The following is a 23,496-nucleotide window of genomic DNA, read 5'->3' on the forward strand; positions in this document are numbered from 1 at the left end:
GGTGGAAGGGCGGCACGGGGAAGACCTACAAGAGCAAAAACTCAGACGTGCCGTTTGTGTTAAAGCACGCATTTCGTGCTCCAGCTGGGAGTAACGACTTCATTATCATAGATAACGAACCGTTTTTCCCGAGCCTCATGGACCTGTAGTGGACGCTGTTACACGAAATGGCCGTTTTTATTGTTTGTTACGGTGTTAATGCAACGCTGCAGCGCATTTCCTTAATTTCGCGCACCTAATGAGGGTGCGAAAGCGGTAATAAAGTCACCCCAAAAGAGGAGCTGCCGTGAGCGCCACGCACCACACACACTTTACCCGGCTGCGCCCTTAATAGGTGTAATGTTACCCGAAGAAAGCGAAGTTGTGCTTGGATTAAGGCGGCCTTCCGGCCTCTTAAATCGTGCGAAAACGGCGAAAGTACGTAGCTACCGGTGTACCTCTGAAGTGTTAATGTAGGTCGCGCTGAATGCGGACACTTCGTTATTAATGCAGCAGCTACGCCGATCACAGATGCTTATTTTTCTTATCGATAAACTAAATCCTCTAGTCACTTCTTAAAATATATTTTGCTGGAATTGGTTCCCCCGTCATACTGCGAACCTTTTATTCGCCACCGTTAATGGAACTTTTTTCGTTCTAACGGTCGTGTGGACATGAGAGAAATAAGAAGCTTAGACGAAGGCGCTTAATAGTGCTAAGAACTCTATACCATTACTCAGGCTTAAAGTAAATAGTTGTATCTGAAAGTGCACATACAATGAAAAATTACTCGCTGTACATTTGTTAGAGCCAGATGCAATTTCAAAATGTTTTACGCGTTTGTTTATCTTTCTAGTAACCAGCAACAATCAAATGAAGCATATGAGGAAATAAGCTATTTAAAAGTCGCACTCCGTTTTCTTTTACCTCACTTTTCAAAGAAAACTCCTCCTTTCGTAGCTTGCATGTTGTTTCTAGTGCAGTTACTGAACTTTCAGAAGTTTATGTCAAATTTATACAATCTCTCGAATGTAATTGATGCTCCTCACTGCAGCAACACGTACTTGGTTCGTTTCCATCGTTGGCTTCGTCTTACAGATACGTGTAATCGGAACGCTAATCTAGCCAGTTTATGAAGACATGTTTTCAGTTTATGCAATGAGTTTAAGATAAGCATTGCTTAAGTTTTCCTACTACTGCAGAAACTACATTGAAACTATATCCAATTTGATGATGGTATTAATATGGAGTCCAACAGGAATCTGCTTAGGTATACTACGTAACATGAAATCTTATGACGACACATGGGTCAGGATAGAAAATGAGAAGAAAATAGTACAGAAAATAATTTTTTAGGATAATCATATAAAATGAGAGTTGAAACTGTTGGTTGTAGGTTCATATGTATTCAATGAGATGCTACAGAATTTTCGGCATTATTGAGAGAGTTTGTGACGGAGTTCCCTATCTGTTATTCTACACTGGCTAGCAAGAGTCATAAAATTCCCTGTCTCATTGACACAGTGTGCTCGACAGGGAGTCAAACCCACTCACTACGTATGTCTCTTGAAATCTACATGTTTTTACTTGCATTGTTCACATTTCACTCTTCATTCACCTCGATATTGTACTTATACATATTACTTTTGTTCGAGGCAAAATCAACAAGTGAACTACCTACACCAGCACCTACATCTACCTACATACTCCGCAAGGTGCTGTACGGTGCATGGCGAAGAGTACCTTACACTGTTACAAGTCATTTCCTTTCCTGCTCCACTTGCAGACAAAATGAGTGAAAAACGACACTCTGTTACCTCCGTACGAGCCATATTTTTTTCTTATTTTATCTTCATGGTCCTTACACGAAAGCATACTTAAAGAAAACAAATTATGAGAAAAATCAAACTTAGAAATAAGATAACCCAAGTAGTTGGCGATCGTAGAATTGTCGCTCCTCTAAACTGTGTTGTATACCTTGAAGTCTTCTTTTGGAAGGGCGCAAGACCGGAACTCCGCTATGGTGGCAACTTTTGACGTTTATGTGAATTCGTGGTGTCTGACACCACGCTAGATCCGCAGATGCAATACATTTTTATGTAATTTGATGGTGGAGGTGGGAGAACGGAAAAGAAACGGGAGGGAAGGAACTATGAAAATGTGTGCCGGAATAGGATTCGAATCCACGATCTCCTACTTACAAGGCACCGCCATAAGCACACAGTGTTTTTTCAATTGCGCGGATTATCTCGGCGCTTCTCCCAGCCGACCCACATTCCTACCTAGATTTATCTATCCGCAGTGTAGAGACAGTCGGTACTTTGAGACGTCGAACATAACTGTGCATCTGCACTGAAGGTGGTGCGTTCATTACCTATCGAGGCGAATAAATTATATGAATGCGTGGTCTCTGTCCTTTCGTGACGATGGGCTATGATTCCACCACCTTCAGTGCAGGTGCACATTTAATTTCGGCCTCCAGCTGGAATCTCAAAGAAGCGAGCATGGAGGACATGGACGGGTACTATGGACAGGTGGCGCTACGTGGCGCCGAAATGGTCCGCGCAATTGTAACAAACACTGTCTGAGTGACGCAGTGGTTAACACAACTACCTCGTAACCAGGAGATTCCGAGTTCAAATCCCAGTCCGGCACACATTTTCGCTCTTCGCCACTGATTCCGTGTACAGTTCCAATGCAGCTAACACCAGTAGACCCTTTCCTTTCCGTGCTACCCCCCCTCCCCCCTCCCCAGCCTCCACCACCTTAGATTTACATAAAATTTCGATGTTTAACTGCCCGTAATGATCCTCCACAGCAAGGAGGGGTCATCCACGGCTTACTGAGGGTCGGCCTGGTAGATTTTCACGTGGTGTTCATTCTGGTCCTGTGTTGAATCAGCAGCCTGGGGACGAACTTGGCAGCAACACGGCGCATGTGGAGGATTGCCTGTACTTCTCCGTACGACATACCGATAATGGCAACAATGTTGAGGATTGTTCTGCGACGATTCTAATGCTCCAGTTCAAATCCTTGTTGGTGTACAGGGTGGTTTAACTAAACTTTCGTTACTTGAGAAGTACCCCACGAAAAAAGAGTGATCGTAGGACTATGAAATTTTGTGAAAATATTTGTAAGGACACGCGGAACAGAAATAAGGAGTAAACTATTAAAAGTAACATATTTTAATATACACACGAGAGGGTAACATCTGTTAATTGAGTGCAACTTTTACGTTCCTGGCTACAAACGTTGCTCAGTGTGACGACCATCTGTATCCACGACAGCCTGGAGCCGCACTAAAGTTACATTTCACAATTTTTCGTAACAATTTCAGAGCGATTGTCCATGGAATGTTCAGCTATATGAATATTCCTTCGATGGAAGAAACACCACACGTTCTTATAACTGATAAGTCTGGCTGGGCAATGGATCCACTATCTTCATTGCGTATGCATGAAAGGCGTACGACCTCCTGTGGGGATCTCTGAGTAGCGAACGGGAATACAATGGACAGCGATTGCGAATAGGTGGCGCTCGGTGGGAATGTGGATCGGCCGTGAGGCGTACCGAAGTAGACCGTGCAGTGGCGATAACTCTGTGTCCCGGACAGCGCAGTGGCTACCGCACTTGTCTGGTAAGCAGGAGATCCCGGGTTGGAATCCCGGTCCAGCACACATTTTCGCTCGACGCCGCTGAATCCCGCTTAAGGTCCCGCTGCAGCAGACAGCAGTGATCTCCCTTCCATTTACATAGAATCTTCAGCTGTAGTGTCACAGCTCGCGTACTGCTTGATGATCGCACTTTGCGTCCTGCGTTCTCAGCCATGGTAACGGTAAATTCGTCAACAGTTTGTGCCGCAATTGGTTGCCGGCGTATCCAAGGAGCAATTCCGAAATCGCCAGTTAATTGGAATTTACGAATCCTGTTCCTCAAACCCGGTGCTGAAAGAGCGCTGTCAGTATTTCTTTAACGCCTCGATGATGATGATGATGATGATGACGATATTTGGCTTGTGGGACGCTCAACTGCATGGTCATCAGCGCCTTACGCCTCGATACTCGCGAAGAGCAGTAGCATTATTATTGTTGTTGTTTTGATAAAACACCTTTACGAGTAAACTTCTACTCATCTTGTCCAAACGTGTGTTGACTGTCTGCAACTGTTATATTGGTGCTTGTGTTTCAACCCTGCTTCGCCGTGCCAGAGTCGGCTCCCAACGGCAAGTAATGACAGTATCACTAGTAACAACGCAAATCCTGCACGCACAGTCTGAACGTCATTTCTATGAATTTGGGTGTACATACTGTAAATAGTTTTCCGTCTACACTGCCTCGAGCAGGAGAAGTTTAATTATAGCCAACCTGTATTACAGTGGTAGTCTGGAAACGTTTTGTCACCCCATCTCTCATAACATTTCTTCCTGTGGTGCTCCATAATGCCCAAGAGGGGTGACATTAGCTAATTGCTAAATTATGAAATAAACTGTTCGTTCCAGAATAAAACAACAACCTAAGCAGGATAATGGCTTACACCAAGAAATACACAGTATTTTCCTCTACTGTTATAATCCTCCGCGTGTGACCTTTAGAGAACGACCCCAGGACGCTTCACTCGGCATGTTGGCTCTGTTTCCTATATCTGCTTTCCCGTACTTAACAGTGAATACAGGTTGCTAAACAAATGCCTGAAAGTTTCCACTCTGTCCACTAAAATATTTTTGAGGATAAGAATTCAAAATTACAACAGAACTCATATTAGCAGTAAAATACTTCTAAACTAACTATATTAAATGTTTGATTTAAAAATTTCAGTTAGATACAGAATAATATGTTACTTTAGCACACACACAGACAGATTTACAACTAAACAATCACAGCTTAGTATGGTGTGCTGATAAATTTCGGGCAAAAATCTTACAGTACCCTCACACAGAAAACTTCTTGAGCGCCTAGAACATTGTTATAAACTCGTCTTGCAGAATGTAATGGCTTCAAACTTTCTCCGCTGTCTTCCTTGACATTTCAAGTGAGCTGCATTGTTTTCTTCTCCAGGGCACACCCTCGCAGCTACCTGCGGCTGGAGGCTGTCGAGCAGACGGACTACGACCCGCGGCGGCGCACAGTGCTCATGGCGCACGGGTACCTGGGCTCTGGCACCACCGAGACCGTCATGATGATGCGAGACGGTAAGGGGGCGAAGCGCTCGCGGCCGCAAACTGCTCGCCTCACAAATGATGCGACACGCACAGCTTCCTCTCAAGTGACGCAAGAGTGTGAAAGGTCTCTCTCAACAAATTTACACTGTTTAATTTTCTCTTTCAGTTAGAGACCTTCTTTCGTATGTAACTTAATGTTTCAAATCAATATTGTCGCTCTGGTTGGGATGCTGCAGCAAATCGCTTGGAATTTTTTCTACACCACCGGTCTCCTGAAGCCGTTGCATGACTTCTGAGGCAGCAACTTTACTTGGCATGCTCGCCGACAATATTAGTCATTCGTGAGTAACAGTGTGCGCTTGTAATTACTTATATGCCACGATCCCTGGACAGTCGTTTCTTTGCGAAGAACTCCCGTCAAAGTCTAAAGTATCACAACTAGCAAAATTATTTCGTAGTTCTCATTTAGCTATTCTTGGCAAACCGAGAAAGTTAAAACAAATGGAAAACTTAATAATAGAATCAGTCTGTATTTTCTTTATAGTGTTTTTAATATGCCAGTATACATTGAATGAAGGAAAAGCGCAACATCAAGAAGGAATTGGGCGACATACACGAAAGTTGATAGGTGCTTATCTACATCTAAAAGATGGTGTCTATTACAAATTCACGCTAGGCACCAAAGAATGACACCAGTATCGTCACTATGAGGATGCCATTCAAGATTGCTTTAAGCATATGTTGTTCCTGTCTTGAGCGTTACAGGGCATTCTTGTTTGCAGTTGGTGAACATACACTGAAGCGCCAAAGAAACTGGGACTGAGCGTGGTGAACTGATGTTAGTTAAGAATGCCTTTAAGGCGGCAAAGATACCATTACCAACACAACACTCAGTTTGAACGAGGTCGTGTAATAGGGCTACGAGAAGCCGGATGTTTCTTCTGCGATATCGCAGAAAGAATTGGCAGGAATGTAGACACTGTAAATTATTAATGGCAGCGGTGGTCACGAGAACGTACAGTCGGAAGAAAACCGGGTTCCGGACGGCCACGTGGCACTGCCGAGAGAGAAGACCAGCGTATCGGCGCATGGCTCTGGAGCATCGTTCTGCATCTGCAGCAGCAGTTTGAGCAGCAGTTGGCACCACAGTGACGCGACAAACTGTTACAAATCAGTTACTTCCAGGGCAGCTCCGAACGTGACACCCTGTAGCGTGTATTCCAGAGACAACAAACACTGCCATTTGCGACTTCAGTAGTGTCGATCGAGGGCATGTTGGCCTGTTGTGTTTTCTTATAAAAGCTGGTTCTGTCTCGGTGCCAGTGATGGTCGTGTGTTGGTTGGGAGGAGGCCAGTTGATGGCCTGCAGCCGGTCTGTCTGCGTGCTACACACATTGGACCTACACCTGGAGTTATGGTCTGGCGTGCGATTTCATATGACACCAGGAGCACTCCCATTGTTATCCGACGCAACCTGACTGCAAATTTGTACATCAGATTGGTAATTCAACTTCTTGTGCAACCATTCAAGAACAGCATTCCAGGGGGTGTTTCCCTATAACATAAAGTTCGTCCACAAACCGCTGTTGTAATCCAGTACCTTCTACGGAGTGTCGACATGTTGCCTCAGCCTGCTGGATGGTAAGATCTGCCTCCATCCAGCACATGTGGCACATCATGGGACGACAACTTAGCGGCACCCACAAACAGCAGTTACTGTCACTCTATTGACCGACCAAGTGCAAGTGGCAAGGAAACCATCCGACACACTGACACCTGACATCTGTACAACAGAATGCATGCACGATTGTATGCTTGCATTAAACGTTCTGGAGATTACACATTTGTAATGGCATATCTTGAGCTTACATTAACCTGTGATCTATCAATGTTAATTACTTAAGTATGTTACCTAGAGAAATGTGTTCCCAAACTTTCATTACTTTTTACTAATCATTTTTGCCGTTGCGATTTTTTACGACGGTGCACATTTTCAGGTCCCAGCGTCGTTATCAGGACTTCTGCTCTTATATAAGGACCTTCATTGCGTTGTCAACATGGCAGACACAAGTATTTTCGAAAGTTACAGGGCATTCCTGTTTGCAGTTGGTGAATATACACTGAAGCGCCAAAGAAACTGGTTAAGGCATACGTATTTAAATACAGATATACACTATGTAATTAAAAGTATCTGGAAACCTATCTGAAAATGACTTACAAGTTCGTGTCGTCCTCCATCGCTAATGCTGGAATTCAGTATGGTATTGGCCCACCCTTAACCGTGATGACAGTTTCCACTCTCACAGGCATACGTTCAATCAGGTACTGGAAGGTATCTTGGGGAATGGCTGTCCATTCATCACGGAGTGCTGCACTGAGGAGAGGTATCGATGTCGGTCGGCGAGGCCTGGCACGAAGTCGGTGTTCCGAAACATCCCAAAAGTGTTCTATAGAATTCTGGTCAGGAGTCTGTGCAGGCCAGTCCATTACAAGGGTGTTATTGTCATGTAACCACTCCACCACAGACCGTGCGTTATAAACAGGTGCTCGATCGTGTTGAAAGATGCAATCGCCATCCCCGAATTGCTCTTCAACAGTGGGAATCAGGAAGGCGGTTAAAACATCAATGCAGGCCTGTGCTGTGATAGTGACACGCAAAAAAACAAGGGGGTGCAAGCCCCTAGATGGAAAACATGACCACACCATAACACCACCGCCTCCGAATTTTACTGTTGGCACTACATACGCTGGCAGATGGCGTTCACCGGGCATTCGCCATACCCACATCCTGCCATCGGATCGTCACACTGTGTACCCTGATTCGTCACTCCACACAACGTTTTTCCACTGTTCAATCATCCAATGTTTACGCTCCTTACACCAAACGAGGCGTCATTCGGCATTTACCGGTGTGATCTGTGGCTTATGAGCAGCCGCTCGACCATGAAATTTAAGTTTTCTCACCTCATGCCTGTCATAGAACTTGTAGTGGATCCTGATGCAGTTTGGAATTCCTGTGTGTTGATCTGGATAGATGTCTGCTATTGCACATTACGATCCTCTTCAACTGTCGGCGGTCTCTGTCAGTCAACAAACGAGGTCAGCCTGTATGCTTATGCAGTGTTCGTGTCCCTTCACTTTTCCACTTCACTATCACATCGGAAACAGTGGACGTAGGGATGTTTAGAAGTATGGAACTCTCCCGTACAGATGTATGACACAAGTGACACCCAATCACCAGACCACGATCGAAGTCCGTGAGTTCCGCGGAGCGCCTCATTTTGCTCTCTCACGATGTCTAATGACTACTGAGGTCGCTGATATGGAGTACCTGGCACTAGGTGGCAGCACAGTGCACCTGATGTGAAAAACGTATGTTTTCCGCGGTGGCCGAATACTATTGATCACATAGTGTATGTAAACAGGCTGAATAGGGCGCTGCGGTCGGCAACGCCTATATAAGACAACAAGTGTCTGGCGTAGTTATTAGATCGGTTACTGCTGCTACAATGGCAGGTTATCAAGATTTAAATGAGTTTTGTCAGTCATCGCACCATTAATTATATATGAAACAATGTGGAAATAACATGCTAGAACCCATTTTTTTAGCTCAAAACAGATGGAGTCAATGAGGTTGCGATTTTTCTCCTTCATAGTCTATGCTCGAATTTCACGTAATTTTTTGTGTGATATCTACATCATTGATTCATTTCTAACTATTACGTGTCATGTTTCTAAACAGACTATTATAATGTTGATCTTAAACAAACTGCTATCAGATAATACATCCAGTCAAAAAGTAAATATCAGATTTTCCACTTTGTGTATTACCTAAAACCATAATTGTGAGCTTACTGTACCCTTATCATCATCTTCCTTCATGTTATACATTTTAATGTTAGAAAAACGTCTTTTATGGGTCCTCTCCCAGTTTCTTCTGTCACCTTGAAGTTAGTTTGTTACGCTAAAATTTGAGCCATCCTTTTCTAACTGACATTTTACAATCTCACTTATGATATCATTATGTGTAAATCTCTCAGTGATTTGTTTGTATTCAAAGACCTTCTCTTATGAGATTAAAAACGTATTTTTCGAGATTTGTAAAAGTATGGTCTAAAATGAAACAACTAATGACCTTTCATAAAAAAAAGAACTGAATGTTTCGGTTACTATTGAAGAGTGATTCTGATGTACATAATGAAAAGGCCCCGATCTCCATTTGATCTTCTCCATATCTTCTTTTAATACGTTCCGATAAGGGTTCCAGTTTGATGAACAATACGCAAGAATCAGTCTAAGAAATGATTTTTAATTCACTGCTTTCACGAACGAATCGTATTTACTTGAAGTTCTTCCAATGAATTCCCGTCTGGCACCTGCTTTTCCTACAATTAATACTGTGAGGTTGTTCTACTTTAGGTCACTAAGGACGGTTATTTCCCGATACTTTACCGTTCTTAGCGTTTACAATGATTTCTCACTAGTAGCACAGTTTAACATTAAACTGATATATTTGCCCGGTTACGTGCAATACGTTACATTTGTTTACGTTCTGAATTCACTGCCAGTCTCTACATCATTCATCAATCTTTCGCTGGCCGACCTGCGTTTTACGCCGTCTTCTGGCATTGGAAACCTTTTGACAGACATCATCATCGTCGTCTGCGAACAGAAACTGCCCTATGACGCTCTCTTGAAGTACTCCCGAAGAAATCTTAGTTGATTTCATTCTGTTAAGAAAAACACACTGAATTCTATTTTCTAGGAAGTATTAAATCCACCTACAAAATGGATGCGATACCCCGTAAACTCGTATCTTCTTCACTACACTACACTGCGGAACTAATGGAATCCCTTAGAAAAGTTAAGGAACATGACGTCAACATGGGCGTCGTCGCCTAGGAGCCTCTGGATTTCACGGACAAACAGAGAGAGCTGGGATGGTAAGATTCCTGTTCCATGTTGATTTTTAAATATGAGATTTTCGTTCCTAGAAATATTACAATACCTGAGTATAGAACATGTTCCATAACTCTGCGACCGATTGACTTCAACGATATTGTTGTGGTTTTCAGTGCGAAGAATGGTTTGATGGAGCTCCCCATGCTACTTTTTCCTGCGCAACCCTCTTCATCTCCGGATATTACTGCAGTTTACCTCCTTTTGAATCTGCTTACTTTATTGATCTCTTGGTATCCCTCTACAATATTTAACCCCCCCCCCTCTCCCCCTCCCCCCCCCCCCCCACACACACAGACATTTCCCTTCAAAACTAGATTGGTGATCCCTTGATCTCTCAGAACGTATCCAGTCAACCGATTCCTTCTTTTAGTAAGGTTGTGCCACAAATTTATTTTCTCCTCAATTTCAATGAGTACCTCTTCATTAGTTACGTAATATACCCAAAGAATCTACTGCATTCTACTGAAGCACCACATTCAAAAGCTCCTATTTTCTTCTTGTCTGAACTGTTCATCGTCCATGTTTCACTTCCATGCATGGCTGTACTCCAGACAAATACCTTTAGAAAAAGACTTCCTATCGCTTAAATCAGTATTCCTTCTTAACAACTTTCTCTTCTTCACAATTTTCTTCTTGCCACCTCGAGTCTACATTTTATATCCTCTCCGCTCGACTGTATTCCGTTATTTTTTCTGCCCAAATAGCAAAACTCATTTACTACTTTCAGTGTCTCGTTGCCTTATCCAATTCCCTCAGCATACACACCAGCTGTTGCAGAACGTTGTGCCGACCACAAGAGATATATTAAACAAAGGGAGCTCGACAAGTCGGCCATAGCTGAACATTGCCTGGAAAACGGACACAAAATACAGTTTATATCGGGATTCCGTTATAAAACAGGCCGCTCAGATTAGAATGAATAGCAACAATTATAACAGGGACCAGGGTAACACACTGAGTAAGGCATGGTGGCGGGCTTTGGGTGTCGAAAGGAAGCAACGAAGGATACTTAACGCTTGTAGGGAGGCGGGAGCGGCGGTTTCAATCGTGGCGCCGCCCTCTCGCGCCACCAGATGTCACTCGGTACCGCAGAGGGCCGGAGCTGCTATGAGCTGCCCAACTCACTTTCCGCGCACTCGCCGTTTCGGCCCTCCCAGATTGGTGCCAGCGGCCGTTGTCATGGGTATATAAGAGGAAAAACGGGCCGGCCCCGGAATTCAGTAGGTTTACTCGTGAAGATGATGTGGAGACAGCCATCGAAAGCTTGAGAATTTTATTGGAATTGACGCGGCTTGCAAAACGAGAAGATTTCATACAGACATATCGCTGCGAAAGACTTCGAGGACACAAAAGACAGGATGGTAGGACATCTGCTACGACATCACGAAATAACTTCCATGGTACTAGAGAGAGCTGTAGGGGGTAAAAACTGCAGAGAAAAACTCAGAGTGGAATGTTGTGTTGTTGCGGTAGTTTTCAGTCCGAAGACTGGTTTGATGCAGCCCTCCATGCTAATCTATCCGAATAACTACTGCATCCTTCTGAATCTGTTTGCAACATTCGCCTCTTGGTCTCACTCTATTATTTTTACCGCCCCCCGCCCCCCTCCCACCACATACACTTTCTCCAGTACTAAATTGTCGATCCCATGATGTGTCTCAGAATGTGTTCTATCCACCGACCCCTTCTTTTGGTCAAGTTGTTCCATAAATATCTTGTCTTTCCGCTCCTATTCAGCACTTCCTCATTAGTTACGTGGTCGACCCATCAAACCTTCAACATTCGTCTGTAGCACCACATTTCAAAAGCTTTTATTCTCTTTTTAAAGGGTGACAATTATTGAAATATATGAAAAAGACGTAAATTAGTTACAAACTACGGCGTGCACACACTTTATTCAACATTTAAACGTCACTGCAGATATTCGGATTTAGGTTATGACATGTTTGATATGCCTGACATCATTGGCCATTATGTGGCACAGACGAATAGCGAAATTCTGCATGTCTCGCTGAAGTGTCGGAACATCAATACTGTCTATGACCTCCTGAATGGCTGTTTTCAGCTCATGACTGATTTTGTAGTTTTTTCTGCACATCTTGTGTTTAAAACAGCCCCACAAAATGGAGTCACATGTGTTCAGATCGGGAGAATATGGCGGTCAATCGAGGCCCATGCCAGGGGCCTCTGGGTACCCCAGAGCCAGAATGCGGTCCCTAAAGTGCTCCTCCTGGACATCAAACACTCTCCTGCTTCGATGGGGTCGAGTTGCATCTTGCATGAACGACATCTTATCGAAATCAGGGTCACTTTGGATAATGAGGATGAAATCATCTTCCAAAACCTTCACGTACTGTTCAACAGTCACCATGCCATCAACGAATATCGTACCGGTATACCGTGACTGGACACTGCCCGTCACAGTGTCAGTCGTTGAGGCTTAGGAGACTTCTCGATCGCGAAATGCGGGTTCCCTGTATCCCAAATGCGCCAATTTTGCTTACTGAAGATCCCATCCAAATGAAAGTGGGCTTCGTCGCTAAACGATAGTAATTCCCATCATGCCTCGCGACCAACCATGTAGTTTGAACGTCCTAAGGAAAACCGTTCAGAAGTTACGAAGATTTTGTTTCATATAGTTCAATAATTGTCAACCTGTATCTAAACTGTTTATCGTCCTTGTTTCACTTCCACACATGGCTACACTCCTTTTGTTGATGTTCATCTTATATCCTGCTTTCGAGACACTTTGTATTCAACAGCTTTTCGGAGTCCTTTGCTGTCTTTGACAGATTACAATATCATAGGTAAACCTCAGAGCTATCATTTATTCTCCCTGAACTTTAATTTCTATTCTCAATTTTTCTTTGGTTTCCTTTACTGCTTGTTCAATGTACGTATTAAACAACATCGGGGAAAGTTCATGAAATCGGGAGACTTATAACTCGACAAGAAAAAGATTTCTTTTTGAAGTCTGAGGGTATTCCACCTATCTCATACATCTTTCACTCCATGTGGAACAATTTTTTCATTGTTTGCTTTGCCGGGGTTATCTGCAGTTCTGACGGGATGTCGTCTATTCTCGGAGCCTTGTTTCGACTTAGGTCTTCTAGTGTACTGTCAGAATCTTCTCGCGGTATCATATCTCCCATTTCATCTTCATCTACGTCCTGTTCCATTTTTATAATATTGACTTCAAGTGCAGCTCTTTTGAACAGACCCTCCATTTTACCCGTCCACCTCTCAGCTTTCCCTTCTTTTCTTAGGACTGGTTTCCCATCTGAGCTCTTGATATTCATGCAGCTGTTTCACGTTTCTCCAAAGGCCTCTTTAGTTTTCCTATAGGCGGAATCTATCTTTCCCCTAGTGAAATATGCTTCTACATTTTATATCCTGTCTAGTTCGGCCATCATCAGTTATATTCTTACATTTGCCCTCCTGTCATTCCTTCTGAGCCATTTTGCCTTTCTGTCAAACTTATTTTTTAAACGTTTGTGTTCCCTCTCGCCTGCCTCATTGGCATTTTCATATTTTCCCCTGTCATCAGTTAAATACAATATCTCCTATATTATCCAAGGGTTTCTACTAGGCCTTGTCTTTTTACCTACTTTACCTACTTTACTGCAGTCACTGATTCCATCTCTCAGGGCTACCCCTTTATCTTCTACTGTGTGCCTTTCCCCTACTCTAGTGAATCGTTGCGAAATACTCCCTCTGGAACTTTCAAGAACCTCTGGTTTTTTCATCTTATCCAAGTTCCATCTGCTTGATTTCGTGCCTTTTTGCAGTTTCTTTAGTTTTAATCTACAGTTCATAACCAATAAACTGTGGTCAGAGGCTATGCCGTCCCCTGGAAATGTTTTGCAAGGTAAAATCTGGTTCAGAAATCTCTGTCTCACTGTTATAGAATCGATCAGACTTTCTGGCGTCTCCAGGTCTCTTCCACGTATACAGCCTTCTTTCATTACCAGGTTGCTACCTCTGTTATTTCATTCCACGTTTGAAATTACTTGTAATTTTTCCTTCTCTTCCTGTTTCTACTATCGAATTCTAGTCCCCATTACAATTAAATTTTCGTCTTCCTAAGCAATGTGAATAATTTCTTTTATCTCATTATACATTTCTTCAATCTCTTCGTCATCTGCGGAACTAGTTGGCATATAAAATTGTACTACTGTGGTACATGCTGGCTTAATGTCTATCTTGGCTACGATGACTCGTTCACTATCCTCTTCACGGTAGGTTTCTTAATTATTGAACCTACTCTTGCGTTACTCCTATTTAATTTCTTTTAGCCCTGTATTCACTTGACCAGAAGTCCTGTTTCTCTTGGCACAGAACTTCACTAAAATCTACCGTACCTTTAACCTATCCATTTCTCTTTTCAAATTTTCTAGCATACCTGCCCGATTAAGGGATCTAACATTCCATGCTCCGATTCGTAGAACGCCACCAGTTTTGTTTTTCCAGATGACAATATATACCTATAATTATCTGAAACGATCCTGATTAGTACTTCTTTTCAATCCCCTGGTACTCTTCGTTGCTTCAGCGACCTGCGATAAACTTTTGCTAGAAGGGGACCAAAAGTTTCACAAAATATCTTAGAATCACATACGATCCAGGTGCCTTTATTCTGTTAAGCAGTGTTTGTTGATTTTATGTTTCGCGATCACGTACCTCAAAATTTTCCATATCGCCGTTCGTGCTGTCAATAATTTTGCAAAAACGAAATGTGTATTCCAGGAGTCTTTCTGTCATCTTTCGCTTTGGTGCCAGTATCGTCACTGAGCTGCACAATCGATGAGTTCATTTCACTTACTGGCATCACGTAGGCATTAAGATACTAGGATTTTTATCAGATCAGCTGGAAAAATTTTACTTTCGAATTCGCTGCCGCGTTTCGCGTTTCTCTCCTTAATCTCAATTTGACTTGTTTCAGCTGTTATTTGTCAGCTAGGCTTCGACTTTGCGTAAATCTGTGACGAAGCTCCCTTCGCCTTCGTAGTAACTGTATTATACGCCTATTGAGCAACTCTGGAAACTTCTCATTCATTAAAACCATGATCATGTTTTACTGGTCTAAGGAATATTGTAAAATGCTTTTAATATTTAGCCATTTATGCTACGCATATTGATCTTCAGAGCGAAATATTAGATGTAGACTACTCAGATACTCTACAATTTGTACCCTGCTCTCTTGTGGAGTAAAACAATTCTCCTGTCTATGTTAACAGTCCATGTAACGGCTGCAGCCGTAGGTAGTGTAACAGCTCAGTAATCACTAATATCCTGCTCTCCGTCAAATGACTCACAGCGAATCGGTTTTCAGACTATCTGGTCGAAGTAATTTTCAGTGAACACATGAAGAACAACACGACTCTCTCTGCCTGGCATGACTCTCCCTTTCTACTGAAGTTTCCTCATATGACACTAACATAATCAGGAAATTTTATGGCGACGTTCTCCAAGATTTCTCTGAAGTATTCTGCCATCACGGTTCCTCAGACAAGTACTCTACCAAAGCATTCAATTACTATATTTACTTCACGCTTACCTTCATCTAGATATCTCAAATTCGTTTTCAGTAATAACTCCACAAGATATCGCCGAGATCCTTACGGCAATAAATACCTCGCCACAACTGGCGTCTAGACTATCATTGCGAAACATATTACAGTCTGAATTTAGAATTTCGATAATATTCATGTCCGGTGTCACCATAATCATATATACGAATATAATTTTATAAGCGAATATTAAAAACAGTTGGTAAATCTCACATGCCTGTCCGGACAACTTTCTTTATTGTAACTGAACATGTCAGCCTGTCGTATATACAGAAAGAGTATGTTGTGTCTCTGTAAGGCCTTCATAAAACACTTTATACTATGCGTTGTATGTCCAACCACGTAACTTTTCCATATCAAAATTAACAAATGCTTTGTCGACACTATTGAATGCTGAATGAGTAGAATAAATCAATCAAAGCTTAATGTTCATCACGTGACACCAACTGCCTAAAGCTTCTCGCTATGGTGTGAGAGTACACTTTGTGTACGGGGTTTGTGTTTTCCGGAATACTTAAAATATTTACCAAAACCTAACTTCCAGTCGATCTTGCATCGGGGAACTGGTGGAGTGGAGTAACGTTTCGCGGTATTCTGTGTTGTTATCGTGTATCTGGCGACAGCTGGAGTGCAGCGCTTGTACTGTAAGAAACGATAGCAATACGGCCGTCCTTTCAGTTCTGCCGTCGTCCGCCTACCGTGAAAGACTTCGCAGCGAATACTTCCTCTCTGACAGGAAGCCGTATTCATTACTCATCTGACTGCGGAACTGTATGCTGCCGAGATACTTTACAGTGTCTGCTATTACTAGCAGGAGAGCCCGAGGAGCTTTAGAAGAGCGAGTTCCTGGAATATCTATCAGATTTATGCGCAAGTTCCAGAGATGCGGGTGTATGTAGACGCTGCAGCTTTGCAAGTACCCGAAATCCAATACCGAGGTCTCCCGCGAGTTTCTTTCCTTCCTTCCCCTAAATTAATGTGGTTTCTCAACTACGTAGGACATAGACTGTCTCAGATAACAAACATATAACGAAACGACAGCCACTAAACGCTGTCAAAAGTGTCTCTCCTCATTACTTAACCATTAAAATATTTAGATGATCGCGCACGAGTATAACGTGCACATAAAAAATAGACTGATGACTGGATGTTGTGGCAAACACCACTAGAATGTAACTGCACTAGTACACGTATTTCTTGGAGCTCACGCTGCTACCTATTTAGGCAAATATTGCTTATCCGTTTTCGGAATGGATTTTCACAACATTAAGAAAAGATCAAGCGCTCGAAATACATAAAATAGATTTGACAGTTACGCCTGATAAGTGACTTTGGCATGGTTTTAGCTGCGTTAATTTAAGGTAGTTCCGACTGTTGCGAAAGTGTATCATTATACAAACTACTGCACGCGTGCCAGAAGAAGTTGCAGCAGCTTGTGATCACTTCAGCTAGCGTTACAGACTGAACTACGAGCATTGGCTGACTCATTACACTGATAATGAAACGTCCAATGCTTGTCGCTAGAACTTTTTTACTCGCGATGCGCATACCGACAGGACAATTTCCTGTTACGGTGTCACTCGGGCCCCTCTGGTAGCACAGAACTAACGGAAGCAAAGAAACGAAGAAAATAACTGTAAGTATTGAACAGTCACAGAAACAAAGATTAGCGAGTAGAATGAGATATTTCCTACCTGTTACAAGTAGCGTGTTATATCATGTCATATTTCTCTTACTGCGTCGCAGGTTTATCGGCTGACTTCCCCGTTCTCAATTTGTTTTCTGTGCTTACTCCATTTTGTTTAAGAGAAATTTCCTTCCCTCTTGCAATACTACATAGCAAAAACGTTTATGGCCTGACAGGTACTCTTAATGAGTATGGATTCCAGAGACACAAAATTGACATCTTTATCCTTAGTCTGCTGGGTGACGCATGTTCGACCTAATATTGACATTTGTTTATAAAAAATGAGGATATCTGTCAAATGCTTGTTTCCTTTCTTGTAATTTCTGGATGAGAAGTACATCTGGGCTTATATCTGTCATTCTACATGATTTGTTTGAATAACATATCGAAACAAGATACGCGGTTAAAATGACGAGGTTAGTACAAGTAACTTTCGTTTCCATACTAAAAATACTTTATACACGACAGATTTGTATTTATATGCACTATTATTCGTCATGAAAGGTTTACACCTAGGGAAAAGATTAGGTGTCTCATGATCAGAATTGTAAATTTGTAGCTCCTATCAAAGTCAAATTTCTAATCGTGTGCGTCAGTTTCGTTCCAAACTGTGCTATTATCCCGCCTTGGGCCACGGGGTACGTTTTAAAAATAGATTCTGAAATTTTATTTGACAACAACAGTAAGTCTTCAAAAAATGAATAAATAAATCGAATAATAATAATAATAATAATAAGTAATAATAATGACAATATAGAATGGAGCGGGTGCATGTTGCTTTGTCCTTGACAGGGACTGAAGGATTATATTGCGATCAGTTTAGCTGTGCTGTACACTATGTTAAGAAAATTTCGTTCACAGTTTAAGATAAAAATTATTCTCTTTTTAAACCGTTCTGTACAGCGAAAGGTAGTTAAGAAACTGTGCACTGCAAAGAGCAATTAGAATGCTCGTCTATAACCTCTAAATGAAACAGGAACCATCTTTGCCTTACCCAATATAGCTACAACTGCATAAACACAAATTAAATGATGACCCTACATTTTAAGAACTACATTGCATCGCATACTAGAGACTTAATTATAATCAAACGAGAAATTTCTCAGGAAGTTTCTTCATCAGCTTCAGAACAAATAAAAACAGTCCCATATTGACGCAAGTTTTTCTCCCTGACTCTTGAACGATAGTGAGAACTGTAGGAACGCAGTTCAAGCAAGCGTACACCTATGTTTGCGTGCTCATTGTCTGCGCATCAACGAGCTTCTAATGCAACAGGAATAGCAACGTTCCGTGGTTCGGTTTCCGACACGCACAGCTTGCGCCGAATTCTGAAGTCTTCGACCAGAGCGAGTCACGCAAGCTGTTTGAACAATGTTGGTCAGAGAGCTGCCAGACCTGCAACTTTTCGTTCTGTCGTAGCAATGCTTATCAATAATGCAACTGTCCCATTTTCTGTTCTGCGATGCGTGCGCTGGATTCATTTTTTGCCCGCCTCACTTGTTCCAATCTTGAAAGGGTAGAAAGCTTTGGAGGCGTTCTCACTGCATTCCATTGTGCGTACTGGGACCTTTGATTCACAGCTGTAGTTTCATATTTTTTTATGCGGCCGATTCTGTTTTGTCTTGCCGCCTGGGTGCTTCAGCAGACGGAAAGCGTGTCGTATATGCATCCGGCAATTGCGAAGAGTGCAGCGGATTGCATAGAGTTCAGGGACCAACTGTGTGTCTTGTCGTCCTGTCTCAAGAAAGCCCCAACATTACCTTACCTATTATCGCGGGATGTTGTGAGAGACAGGTAGCTAACAATTGACAGAGAACAGACATTTTAAAGCTCCACATAAATTCGTTTAGACTGGGTAAATAACAACATCAGCTGCATCATTTGTTAACCAAGTGTTCGACTGTGAAATTCGAAGCGCATTGCATTAGAAGGAAGTTGCGTCACTACGACTAGATGCTGGATGATAAGTTTGAACTAATCTGGAACAAGTAATGTACATTAGTGATTGGTGTGTTCTCTCGGGAAGGATGACAAAAGAAAAGTGACTTAAAAAAATTACAAGAATTACTCCATGCCACATAAAAATAACAGGCAATCTGACAGGGAGAAATGAATTAAAAAGAAGTGAGACGATGTTAGCTCTCAAGTTTTCTCTGCTTGAATGATCAACAGCGTGCTTCCGGGTGTTCTGCTAAGATTTTGTTTCCATTTTATCGGCAAAATTTCGACGATATAAAACGCACCATCTCTCAGCTTTACCCATTTGTGGTGGATGTCATGCTCCGTGACATCTTAGTAAACTGAGTGCCGGACTTCAAGCCTTGATTAAATTGAAGCCTCCGTTCCTATTTACTATGTTGTGTCACACCTTCATTTCGATAGACTCCTTAATTATGCAGTCCAAAACCTTGACGTTCGCACCACGATAGTCGTCTCATCGTATTGCTTTATAATGTTAAAGATGATCAAGCCTCAGGTGTGTATCGCATACCAAGCGAATGTCGCATGTTTTTCGTGGGGCAGGCTATCGGAAAGATGAACAGAAATGCAAAAAACATCAGTTACACAACCGACTGAAACAGTCGTTGCGCCACTGTAGGAGGATACAAGATGACTTATACTGATGAGCCAAAACGTTATAACCACCTGCTTAATTGCTTGTTTCTCCAACTTTGGAACTAAATACATCACTGATTCTGGATCTGAGGGATCCGACTGTTTGTTGGTAGGTTTGTGGAGGTTTGTGGCATTAGGTACCTACATATAGGTCATGTGATTTGTGTAAATAACAGGCATCCGATAGCGATCCAGGTGGGTTCCATAGGATTTACACCAGGTGACTTTTGAACTCCGAGATATCAATGTGAGTTCATTATAATGCTCCTGTAGCGCAGTTCTGGCCCCGAGACACGGACAATTATACTGCTGAAAGACGACATCGCCGTCAGGGATGACATCAAGCACGAAGAGGTGCAGCCGGCCGCTGTGACCGAGCGGTTCTAGGCGCTTCAGTCAGGAACCGCGCTACCGCTACGGTCACAGGTTCGAATCGTGCCTCTGGCATGGATGTGTGTGATGTCCTTAGGTTAGTTAGGTTTAAGTAGTTCTAAGTTCTAGGGGACTGATGACCTCAGATGTTAAGTCCCATAGTGCTCAGAGCCATTTGAACCATTTTCGAAGCGGTGCAGGTGGCTCGCAGCTGTCGGCGTGTCTTCGATTACTACGACAGGCCCCATAAAGCACCAGAGAACGTCCCCCATAGCACAGTACTGCTTCCACCACCCTGCGTACGTGGGGCGCGGCATGTTTCGAGCCGCTGTTCAAATCGATGACGGCGTCCGTGGAGACAACCATCGACATACTGTAGCAAAAATGTGATTCACTCAAAGAGCCGACACGTTTCCGTTGATAGATAGTCGAATCCCGATGATCCCGTGCCCCCTCAGTCGTAATAGACGATGGCCAATATGTGAAAACCTATGGGTTGTGTGCTGCGGAGCTCCATGTTCAACTACGTACGATGAACGGTATGCTCCGAAACACTTGTGCGTGCACCAGCAATGTGCTCTTTCGGCAAAGACGCCACAGACCAACATCGATCCTACTTTAGAGATTAGACTACCCTCCAAACCTCACGTTCTGTGTGGAGTCGTGGACGTGCAACCGTTTCGCACCTAGTGGTAGTTTCACTGTCCTCCTTCCTCTTTCCGTATATGCTCACGGCAGTGACACGTGAACATTCGCCCAGCTTCGTCGTTTCCGAGATACTCGTTCGTATGCTGTGCGTTATAAACACCTGCCCTTTGTCACAGTCAGTAATCTCAACATATTGACCCATTTGCAGCCCATATCTTCGTTAGGGTTGTCCTCCGTCCGTGTCTGCTACGCTTACGTTACTTTTGTTACCGCGTCACGTGTCCGCAACGCCACCAGGCGGCATCCAACGTCGCAGCGAGCAGCGGTCACAATGTTTTGGTTTATTAGTGTATAAGGAGAAGTCCCTAGCGGTGGGCTCGACTTTTTGACGCCATCTATACAGTGATGTACGTTAAGATCTTACGTAACACAACCCGAAGCGATCCTGCTGGACACTCATTTTTATTTCTGTCACTTTTCACGTAATTTTAATCATCGTATTAATTGTTTCATTTGCTCCCATTTTTCTTCCTGTAATTCTTTGTCCACTTTGAACCTTTGTTTATGTGGTTTTATCTATTTATATGGATTAACGTCGATGTAATTTGTTCCGTTTTACTATCCTGTAGTTTCGTCCATATTATTTCCGTTCCTCAGTTTGTTTTAATTTCGTTTTATTTATAATCCCTTCCTTCGTTTAAATCTTCATCTACATTACTTTGTCCGTAATGGAATAAAATTTTGTTAAATAACTGTGTGACGATTACCATCCAAAAAGATGTGTATCTTGCAACGAAAAATACATTTTAATGCCATTGAACAGACAATATAAATAGATTATTTCGTCGTCTGTTTTAACCAATATGTGGGCAGTTTCAAATGTTTAAATAGTATTATAGGTACATAAAGAAAATTAAATTCAATTGCATAGAGATTCCAAGTTGAAAAAGAATGATAAGAGGAAAAAAGTAAGACCAAATGAAAAAGTTACTACGGTGATTAAAATAATGTAGGAAAGGAACAGAAATAAAAAATTACCTTTAACCCAGTTAACTGAACAAAAGTAACGTTCATAGGCATTTCGATAAACCTTTAAAAATAAAAAAAATGCAAACCACCTGATGTGGTTCGAACCCACAAAGAGTTTGCATTAGAGGCCTGTTTCTTAACCACGACACTTCGCAACCAGTTTGTTGTACATTTCTTTATTTAAGCTGTAAAGAATGTCGTGAACTTCCGAAAAAAACGAAGGCCCACCAGAGTGAATGGTTGGAGGGTGTGATATGTGGGACCTTAACTTACATCACCATGTAGAGGATTAACTTCTCATGGTCGAGGTTCACAGTCCTGTAGAATTTTTTCAAGGTCATCATGTTCGTCATTGACTGTAGAAATTTTTATTTCACTATTGCAATTTTTGCCTTTGGGCCATTTTCAAGCGGTACTGCAAAAGATTTTGCTTCAGCACATGTGAGACTTAAGTGTCCTCCGACATGTATTCATGTCATGGTTTAAAACAGGCCCTTTCGCTGTAAAAATGCAGTAACATCAGAGCAATGTGAAGCTCCGTATGTCGTGAAATGATGTCGTCACTTACATCATTTCATGTCGTACGGAGCTTCACACTGGTGTGATGTTATTGCATTTGTATAGCGAAAATGCCTATTATAGACCGTGACATGTGTACGTGTCGGAGCATGTGCCGAAGCAAAATCTGTTGCAGTACTACTTGATAATGGTCCAAAGGCACAAATTGCAGTAATAAAATAAATAATTTCTACAGTCAACGGCATGTATGATGTCCTTTAAAAGAAACCATCAGAGGGTTTCAAAATGTACATCCCACCGCCGGAAACCTCTCCTTGTTAGATAAAATTTGTAGTAGGTGTGTTCTCGGTACCCTTCGCGCTGACATATCTGAATAAAATGTTCTCGTTGTTCAAGACCCGTCTGTTCGAATTGACGCTGCTTGAAAACTAAGAGGATTTTATTGTAGTAGGTGTGATGAGAGGCAGCTAGCTCTAAATATAGAAAAACGTGAGTTAATGCAGATGAGTACGAAACCTAAACCCACAATGTTAGGATAGAGCATTAATACTATTCTGCTTAATATATTCACCACATTTAAATATCCTCGAGTAATTTTACGCAGCGATATGATGTGGAACGAGCATTTGAGGTTTTTGGTTGGGAAGGCAAGTAGTCGACTTCGGTTTATTGGGAAAATTGTAAGAAATTGTGGTTCAGCTGCTAAGGGGACAGCATATAGAACGCTAGTGCGACCTGGCCTTGCGTACTAGTCGAGTGTTTGGGATCCGCAACAGGTCAGCTTGAATGAACGTATCAAAACAGCTCAGAGCCGGACAGCTAGATTTGTTGCCGGTAGGTTCGAATAACACGTAAGTATAAGGAGATGCTTCGAGAACTGAAATGGGAATACCTGGAGGGAAAGCGAGGTTATTTTCGCAGAACACTGCGGAGAGAGTTCAGAGAACAGGCATTTG

At 42.4% G+C, this 23,496-nt stretch overlaps 1 protein-coding gene across 1 annotated transcript in view; it reads left to right on the forward strand.

The window, feature by feature from the left end:
- The window catches only part of LOC124788774 (lipase member H-like), a 480,664-nt gene that overhangs the window by 385,583 nt on the left and 71,585 nt on the right, over positions 1-23,496 (forward strand). Inside the window, exon 5 of the mRNA XM_047256057.1 lies at positions 5,034-5,167. Within this exon, the coding sequence (XP_047112013.1) occupies positions 5,034-5,167 (134 nt within the window). The remainder of the gene's footprint in view (positions 1-5,033; positions 5,168-23,496) is intronic.

The sequence above is a fragment of the Schistocerca piceifrons genome, chromosome 3 (genome assembly GCF_021461385.2).
Source record: "Schistocerca piceifrons isolate TAMUIC-IGC-003096 chromosome 3, iqSchPice1.1, whole genome shotgun sequence".
NCBI classification, from domain to species: domain Eukaryota; kingdom Metazoa; phylum Arthropoda; class Insecta; order Orthoptera; family Acrididae; genus Schistocerca; species Schistocerca piceifrons.